Source organism: Triturus cristatus, chromosome 7, assembly GCF_964204655.1.
Source record: "Triturus cristatus chromosome 7, aTriCri1.1, whole genome shotgun sequence".
Classification (NCBI taxonomy): domain Eukaryota; kingdom Metazoa; phylum Chordata; class Amphibia; order Caudata; family Salamandridae; genus Triturus; species Triturus cristatus.
In genome coordinates, this window is record NC_140590.1 from 1,475,992,468 (window position 1) to 1,476,002,616 (window position 10,149).

At 39.0% G+C, this 10,149-nt stretch overlaps 1 protein-coding gene across 1 annotated transcript in view; it reads right to left on the minus strand.

Annotated features, from left to right (window-relative positions):
* LOC146812206 (protein-glutamine gamma-glutamyltransferase E-like) overlaps positions 1-9,871 on the minus strand; it is a 189,924-nt gene extending 180,053 nt beyond the window's left edge. The window contains exons 1-2 of the mRNA XM_085615144.1: positions 9,812-9,871; positions 5,059-5,203 (exon numbers count right to left, since the gene is read on the minus strand). Coding sequence (XP_085471270.1) covers positions 5,059-5,203; positions 9,812-9,871 — 205 coding nt within the window. The remainder of the gene's footprint in view (positions 1-5,058; positions 5,204-9,811) is intronic.
* Between the last annotated feature and the right edge of the window lie 278 nt (positions 9,872-10,149).

Here is a 10,149-nt window from a genome sequence, read left to right on the forward strand (position 1 = left end):
GGGCAAGTTGAGGGTTAAGAGTAAGTGGTTAAGAATGTAAAGGTGAGGGGTTATATGTAGCAGGTTAAAGCTAAGGAGGTTAACGGTTTTAGAGGAGTCTTTATTTTTACAAATAGGTGTGGTAAAAGTCGCAAGGTAAATAAACAACTATGAAATGGTGACAATGAAATGATACAAAGGGCACACCGAGAGAATGGCGAGTAAATGGTAAATGATGAAACACTGCAATTACATGTTGAATATACAAACAGCAAGTGAGGAAATGGTATGTATCCATTAAACCTGCCACTTTTAAAGCTCACTACTCTCCACAGATTCTCATTCTGGGATTCTCCTTTGTTTGTTCAAATGTATTCAAGCTTTCAAAAGTCTTACTAAGTGGTAGACCGCGCTCCTTCTCTTCTTTCTTGGAGACCCACTAAGATTTATTTTTGAGTAGCATATAGATTCTCTGATCACCTTCGAAGTCATTATTAAAACCCTATCAGGTTGATGGGAGGTTGTTTCAGTGTGAGGCAAGGAGTCACTGTGATGAATATTGTGTTTTTCTCTTTATAGCGCATCAAAAGATAACCAGCCACCATATCCAGCACATATGAGATTTGCTCAATTAATGTATCACACCTAAGATAATTGTCCATACTTTACAACCTTACATTATACATTTTGAAAAACAACATAACATAAAGTAATGAAACATAATGTAACTTTACAAAATGGCAACACAACATATTAAAAAAAAAAGCAGAATAAAATATGGACTTCTAAGGAGTGCGCCTTCACCGTGAGAAAGACCTTGGCATTGTGGACATATAATGCCTTCCTATATATTTTCTAGATGTAAGTGAGATAAGGGACTACGTTAAAAAAATAGTCAGTGTCCCTGTAACTTGACATATAGATTTTCAATCACTTTAAGGTTGAAACAGCACCCACGCTTGTATCACTATAAAATAAGTGCATAATAATGTCTTGAGTCAATGTAACAATCTCTTTTGAAAGTGAAACCAAAACTATAAAGACTGAGCCAACCTTAGACCAATGTTACTAACAAATCTTGATGTCAAAATACCACCTGAAATATGAGGCAACAGCTTCGTTAAATTATAACTCCTTTGATTGACACAGATTTAAAGGGTTTTATACAATAAGGGCACATTAAGTTGTGATAACAAGGCAAATGTGAGATTTACTTTACTGTAGAAAATCAAAAGGAAGACATCACTTTTTAATAGTTTTAGATGCGGAAAAGGCATTTAATAATGTTAACCTTTTATATCTATTTGAGAAGTTATGTACAATGATTTCGGCGGAATTGCTTTATTAATAGCATCTAAGCCATGTATAGTGATTGTAAAGCAAACCTTGATGTAAATGTTACATTATAGATGCTAGTTCCCCTGTAAAAGGACTAAACAAGAGTGCCTATTGTCTCAATTCATATTTAAGTTAGCCCTTGTGCCCTCAGTGATAGCCTCCAGGCCTGACAACAATATTATACATGATAAAATAAGGAATATGGAGAATTCTTTCTTATTGTTATCATAAGACATGTTCCTAACAAAGTAATTTACTGAAAATCCTTACCAATACTACTGGAACTGCTGAACTAATTGGGATGCTTGCAAGGTTATACAATCAATTGAAGTAAGACACCAGAATTTAAAAACTGACAAGCAAAAAAATGAATACTCTGACATGCAATTCCAATGGCAGCTCACACAAATGATATACATACAAATCCAGAGAGGGGTAACTAAAATGTTCAACATTAATGAACTTATCAGTAAGCTGATCCTGGAGTAGCTGTGAACATTGGCACAAACTAAATCTAGGATTTTTGGCAAAAGGTACCACTATAAAAATGTATGCTATATCAAGGATACCATTGATTTTACAAAATATATGTGCTCCCGGCAAGATTAACCTTTATACTAAAATTGAAAAGAACAAGATGGCAAGTTTGAACTGGCACCCAAGGAAATCCTTATCAGTATCTCTGAAGAAATTGATGATTACTTTTCAAAAAGGTGGCTTTAGTTTTTCTAACCTGAGAGAATATCATTTTGTTTTCACTCTAAACTAGACAAGTCTTTGGTTTAAACCTGTCTGTCTGAAACTCCTAAGAGGACTTATATTGTAAAACAACTCATTAATGGGTAACCTTTTGAAATTTTGCTGTTTGTGGGAAAGTCACGATCTCAATATTTATCCATAACAGTATAGGATTTTAAAACAGGCCATCGGAAGCAATATTTTTGAATATATACATTCAGGATATATAATGACTAGTTCAAATCTTAACTTGTTTTTGAAACTTTTTCCCATCTATAGAGATAGGCCTTTCTAGTGTCTTAGAATAGGATATATACAGACTTTTTGACAGAGGGTGTAGATAGTATACTGAGAGAGTAATGTTATTTCTGACACATGTAGAATGTGTGCATAGTGAATGTTCATTGAAAGTTTAATGATTTTAATTGCCGCAAGTGCATGTCAATCACCAATATGCTTGATCTGTATATATGTTTTTTTGTTATGTGTGAGAAATGTCCACTTGGTCTCTAGTATCATTTCTTTATGGCTGCAGGCAGGGATTGAATTTCTACAGATATGCGCTGTTACTTTTGCTATTCCCAGGTATGATAAATGCTCAGCCCAAGTACCAGATGTAGGAAATGTTGCCCCTCTCTCTGCTTCCCTACATCATGAGTGTAGTGACCTCAAGATGAGCCAATTCTTGTTTTGCGGTGTTGTTTCCTTTCTTTCTGCAGAGTAAGTCCTACTTGTGGGTTCCTATCAAGGCATGGAGTTTGAATCCTCTATAGAAAAATATCATCGTGCAACTGTGGGCTCCCCACCCATTAATCAACATGTAGGTAGTATTGTACTTTTCTTTCAATACTCCTGAATATGAATTAGTGCAAGCCCACTACAACAAATGTAGTTCCTAAATAATAGAAGAAATGACTAAATAGGCACCTCTTGTACATCAGAACCTGGCACATTAAAGGCCAGATGATCATTGTTAAAAAAAATCAAAAAATTGGGCAAACCTTTATTGAAATTCTAACACTGCTTGACACAGACTTATTTCAATGTGGACTAAGGCATGCACCATTGCGCCAGTGTTGACATGGGGTAGACCTGCATCCACCTATAATGCAGAGGCATATCTATAATCAGCTCTATGGGCCTATGCTTGTTCCTTAAAAGATAACCTCTGAATGGCCTAATTAGCAACCTCCCTACACGCCCCCTTAGCAATTGTTATGTATTCTATGGGAGAGATTCTTAAGTTTTTGATTTCTGTGGATCCCCACTGAATATTTACTAGAATCCCGGGACCCCCCACTGAAAACTTACTTTAGTCCACAGAGACTCACTGGGTAATTATTTAATGCCGGGGACCCAGGCCTAAACATTTTTTATAGTTTGAACCTCAAACCAAGGAAAAAAAATACAGAAACAAGTACACGTCAAACAAATTCATCTATGTCGAAATATCATAACCAAGTATTGTAAAATCAAAACTTACATTTTAATGAGAAGTTTGGGGCTTTTCTATATGAGGATAATAATTCTAAAATATGAAGTTACATGCTAAACTTAGCCCATCTCTTTTTTACCCTGATGCATTCTCTCTTTTGACAGCACTTCAGTTCATACCAGCCATTGTGCATATTATATTCTGTTTGCTGTACTTATGCTTCTCCTATGAATCGAGCAAAGCATACCAACTTAGGGCCTGATTTAGAGTTTGGAGGACAGGTTACTCTGTCACAAACGCAACAGATATCCCAACCATTGTATAATAGGTGCAAATAGTCCATTGGCACTTGTAATACAGCAGACAAGATATCCGTCACATTTGTGATAGAGTAACCCTTTCACTGAATACTAAATCAGGACCTTAGTTTTTAGCCTCCAATTTCAAATTCCTTCACATGTACAAAACATTATACATTTTGCATCTATATATACCTTATTCATTTGGCAGTATTACTTACTTTTCTAAGCGGTTGTGGACCACCTTGAGTATGAATTTCGGAACACTAGGTGTCCACGGACCACAGGTTAAGAATCACTGCTCAATGGGCCCAAATCATGAGATGTTTTCTGTGACATTCTCTCCAGAATATGAGTAGACCAGGAGTAGACCATGTGTAATCAAGAAGTATTCCTGTTATATAACTTTATTAAACTAAGAGTGGTCCAAGAGGACGTAGCACCTACTTAACACAAAATCTTTGTGAATCTGTGCCTTTTTAGAAGCCTTCCCTTTTTCATTATAGTTGTTAATAATATAAAATTATAGCTTGCTGTCAAAGACTACAGCGGTTGTTGAAGGCCTTGATAATGAGTTATATCCCTGAGCCACAGCTTAGGGTTTATAATGAGAGCCTTTAACAACCACTATAACCTAAGACAGAAGGTCTATGGGGTTATTAGAACATTCCATCCACTGAGGGAAGAATGTTCTAAAATAAACAGAAAGAAACTGAAAGACAAACATTGAAATGTCGTAGGTGAAGGTCTAAATCAGCCATTATAGGGTCAGAATCACTCTATTGACTTCCATGGTGCTCTAAATACTCCAATATTCACATTATTATTGGAAATTGGAATGTTGGGAGTGCCTTTGAAAACAATGGAGTGCTCCGGGTTTCTAATGGCCAGTAGACGCCCTGAGCGCCAACATTCCAATGTTATCATTCACACCAGGCCTCACGGAGCCGAAGGGATGTCAACCCCTTGGGCTCCGTGAGGGCTTTGCTTTATTTGTTAGAACATTCTGCCCTCTATTGGTGGAATGTTGTAATAGCTTTATAGCCCTCTGTAGTTGGGCTATACTGGCATCAAAATCCCACTCTCTTGTTAAAGGTCTTCGGCTTGGGTCTTTAACACTGGAGCTGGCCTTTAATGGCCGGTATAGGCTGCTAGGGCAGGATTTAAGGTTATATTACATTTCAGTTCAGCAATGCACACTCATAGTCTCGTGATTTGTCAAGTTACACATGAAAGACATAAAGACTGGAAAAAAATACTTTCTCTCACCTTCACTTAGTTCTTGAGGTGTAGCATCTAGAACCTGCCACCCATCATATGCTGATCCCAAATCCGGCCGAGTGAACCAGCCCTCGTTCCAGACGTGAAAGTTCCTAAAACATATCAGGTTAAATTGGGTGACTGGAGGCCATATCTAGAAGAGGGACATGAAAAGGGTTCATTTCCAATTCAGAAGTTTCAAAATTTGCTGGAATTGATCATGCTACTTTAAAAGAGAAGGCAGAAGAGGACTTATTAGATCAAATCTGGAGAACATATTTTGACGACCATGACTAGACAGAGCTACGACTCTGGGCCTGACTCCGAATAAAGAGTCAAATGCTGATCCATGCGAAAATCAATATTTGCACATTGATCATCGTAATTCAAAGATGTGTGATAAATTGGGCACCATCTGCTTCCCATCGGCTCAGGCTAATTTTGGCAGGTCAAATCTGCCAATATATAGTTGGATAGAAGAACAGCAAAGGTTGCTGTAGAAAAACAACAAACATGGAATTTGTTGTGTTAAATTCTGAGGGGCAGATTTACAAGCCCCTTGCGACAACTTTACGCCGCGGTTGTGTCACTTCTGTGACGCAGCAGCATCGTAAACAATGTGCCGCGTTGCGACATATTTACAACGTGACACTTTTAGGGATATGCGTCACGTTGTAAAGCCCTGCGCTACATTATACCTGGGTCCGGTATAATATATGCAGGGTGGGCGTTGCACCATAAGAAAGCCTTGTAAAAGAGTCACTTTTACGATGCCACTGCGTCAAAACCTTGCGCCTGCTTGAAGCAGGGGTAAGGAGTGATGCAGCATGATAGGAATGGGCATTCCTTACCATTGCTGGAGTTGCATCGTACATTGTAAATGCGAAGCATCCATGGTGGCGCAAGGGTTTTTTTACGTGTCGCAAATGAACTGGCGCATCTCTGCTAATATGCAGAGATGCGCCAGTTCTTGTAAATCTGCCCCTGAATCTGAATGGTATGTCTCATTGTTGAGTTAAAACCCGTGCATCTTTGTTAAATATTGAAAAAAAAATAATATAAATTGCACTGCTAGAATCAGGAAACATCATTTACATATTTTAGCAATGGCCAGTAGTTTGTTTAATGTCTTTTTTTGCTATGAAGTACTTTGAAAATGCGTGTCCATAATAAATGATTGAAGCAATAAGATGTTTAGCTACAATATATTTACTTACAACCTTGTGGTTGTTTTTAAGTAACAATGTGACACATTTATCACCAGTCAACCTTTTTATCGAACTAGAATTTGCTGATAACTTTTTGCATTTATGTATGTGCCGTAGTATACAGTGCGAACAAAACATCTTGGATACGGGAGCACTTTGCAATTTAATAGAAGCTATTTACTTAAGAAGCAATTGACCCACACCAAATATGGTTGCCAGATTCACTTTATAACCAAATGCAGAGGTAAATAAACCTGCACTGAGAAGACCTTATGAAAAAGTTTGTGGATCTACCTTCTGTTGAACCAAAAACAAAATGTTACAATTGTAAAATGCTAGTGTCACATGTCAAGAGCAACATGTCTAGTGAGGCCTTTGGACCAATTGCCAAGACAAGGAAATATATGTCACTAAAATATGCATTTCCAAATATATAAACAGGAATTTATTATTTTGCACCCATTCTTGTGACTGATGACTACTGCCTAACACTGAATGCGATTTACATGTTATAGATAGCACCAGCTGTCATTCATTATGCATGGATGATGATCAGAACCCTACAGCAAAACTATACGTCCTGGATTCTTTCACTGCAAAGACCTAATCATTCCATGAAATAGCAACCTGTTCAGGGCTTAATTTGAGCTAGTGGTTGCAGGTGCCCGGCACCGCACCTAATTGACAGCACCAGGGTTTATGACAGTCTGCCACATGGTGGCACTGTCTGGCTAATTTAAGTATGAGCACAACAGCCATTTAGTAGTTCAGGGTACATTTACAATAACTAATACAATAACTAATACCTGCCTCCCAAGCCATTCTTATAGCTTTGGGGCCTAGAATAGTATGAATCGTCACACTTATTCTTTTACAAACTAAGCACTGAGCCATTCCTCTACTGTCATATTAACAATATATTTGCTTCTAAGCGCTATGTCAGGGTGATGACAGGATGACAAGCTGTAGTAACTGCCGAGGTTGATATAAAGGTTCTGCCTGTTCCAGCAGTGTCACCATAAAGCATGCCTTTGTGATCAGGCCCGGACTGGGAACAACAACCAACCCTGGCAGATTGCTGCTCAACTGGCCCAGCGGGTGGGGGGTGTTAATAAAAAGCACCACTTCCGCTTTTGTTACTGGGGCCCGATATTGCAGCACTGCTGCGAAACCGGCCCCCAGTGACAAAATCGCCTCCCAAAGACCAGAAAACCGTCTCGACCCCTCCTGTCCACCAGGGAAATGCCCCGTGCCATCTACGGCCAGTCTGGCCCTGATTGTGATAGAGGTGAGCCTTTCATGAGGTCCCTAGTTTATCTCTATCCAGTTTTGTTAGTGCGTCCTGTGCTGCAGGCCCGGCTCTGACCTACAGCTCTCCATGATTCAGAATCAGAGATGTGTCTTGCTCAATCCCTGCTTCAAGTGTCTCAACTAACCATGGTCCCAATACCATTTTGAGGTTGCCGGTTGTCTCAGCTGTTCCAAGGTCTACACTATCCCAGAATCATTGGCAGAGGACAGCAATCGCAGTGTCAAAATAGGGAACCTTACAAGTACTTTTTTCTATTAAAAACTTCCATATAACCTGGAAGTATAATTTCAAGGCTGTACCCTAGGATGCATACTTCATAGGGATCCTCGAAGGAGTGAGACTCACTGCCACCAGGAACAACTCAAAGCACAAGAAATGTCTATGACAGTGGTTCCCAAACATTTGACTCCTGAGGACCCCCACTGAGTCACCACTAGAAGCCAGGGACCCCCAAGCAATTTGTATGATTTAAATTTCAAACATTAAAACAGTAATTCAAAAAAAATAAACACATGTGAACACAAAACAAATATTCAAATTACTAAGGATTTTAGTATTCTATACTGAAAGAATTTGCAAAAAAAGCAAAATGTTTATGGGAAGGTTGGTGCTGCATCTCCGTGACTAACGTTTAAATGATTGGTTTTATTTCGCAGTACACGGCACCTGCTCCTGCCAGGGCCAGACTGGAAACCCAAAGCAGCCCTGGCAACTGTTTTCAGACCAGTTCCCATACGGTGCACACCAAGTGCAGTGAGTGAGCCTGACCACTACAAAGAGGGATTTGTAAGGCTCTCCCCCCAAGAAAAGTTAGGAAACAATGGTGCCATCTACAACATATTTATCATTATATATTGAATTGTATTCGTTTTTAAAGAATAGTAAATGATGACCTTACTATGCACCAGGATACGACAATCTTTGTTGGGGTTCTTCAATGATTCCCTTACTATCACCCTCCACCAGTGCCTCTCATCCCTCCATAGCCCCTCTGTCACATGTATTTAATTTGTTTTATAGCATCTCTCATACCATTGTAGGATGTCAGAGCACTTTACATCACATACATATAGAGACAATAAATCATAAGTGTAAATCAGTGTATAGAAAATATTACATGAAGCAAAGAGAACTACAAGGTAATGGATTCACGTAATTCATACTGATAGGCATTTTTAAAGAGTGCTTGGTCTGGAGAAGCACAAAATCAGGATTCAGAACATAATACAGTGGTTAGCATTGACTTTAATAATATAAATGTATTTCTACCCAAATAAACCTTTTGAGCAGCAGTAGGATAATGAAAGACTGGGAAAAACATACATTACTAACTTGTACTATGCAGTTTGCAAGCAGCTCTTTGAAGACAGTTTATAGGTCACTGTGCTAGATTACGATTGTCGCTTATGAAGTGCACAGTAACAAAAGAATTTCTGTGACAAAAGCAGTAACTCATTGACGTATGTTCATAAAATACTGTTTTTTAAAATGCACGGTACACGTTATTTGCAGTAGGCATATTAACCCTCTGTGCTACATTAGATAAGTCAAAGCTGCCAAAACTTTCTTCTCTCTTCAGCAGGTACATTAATCACTGGCGTTATCTTGACCCTTTTATTGTTGCCTGAAAACTGCTAATTATACAAGGAACTTTGCAGTGCTTTTAAAACTGCCGCCTGCGGACCCCCTGGGAATATGTCAAGGACTCCTGGGGGTCCGCAGATCAGTTTGGGAAACACTAGTCTATGACAAAGACACAGTAATGATACAGTTGAGTGACCTAAGCCTGAAATGGTCTGAGGGTAACTTCAGATGCTAAAGAAACTGCAGAGACAACAGCCAATGCTATGTAGAGACCTCAGCACAGCCATCCACAACTTAACTTAATCAAGGATACCTGCTCCATAAGTACAGAAGGATTACTCTCAGTGTCCATCTCTCTCACATGTAGAAAGCAGTCTCTATTTCTGAGGACAGCCCTTTTACAAGTTAGACTCCCACCTTCTCCAGGTAGGATGTCCCGTTAACTTAATCCAAACAAAATAGGGAAACTACTCATTTTACTGAAAGTTTTATATATATATATCTTTATTGTATTTTTCAGAAAAACACAAATAACCAAGGTAAGCAATCAGTTATTGGTTATTAGGGTGGTCAGGGGACAGTCAAATATACCAGATACATTATCATTGAGATCAGTATTTGCTTGGGCTGACAAACAACTCATGGTACAGACACAAACTTCAGGGCCAGCAAGTTCAATGTCATACATTCGTATTCTGGGGGACAATGGCCCCGGCATCCTTACAACTCCTAGGTATCCCTGAAGGTCACAGTCACTCGCCAGGCATGGGCCACTTGTGCCTGGAATGTGGACATAAGTGTGGGTCACATGTATATCATCAGACTTGCTTTCTAGTTATTCAATAAAACCATCCAACTTATCATATCTCTATTGCCCCTTCTCCTGATGCTATATGGCAGACTGGACAGTTACTTCTGCCTAAGCCTATATGAGCAGGTCAGTTTTCCATCTCTGCAATGGGGTGCTGCTGCAGATTACCACGTCATGGCGATTCC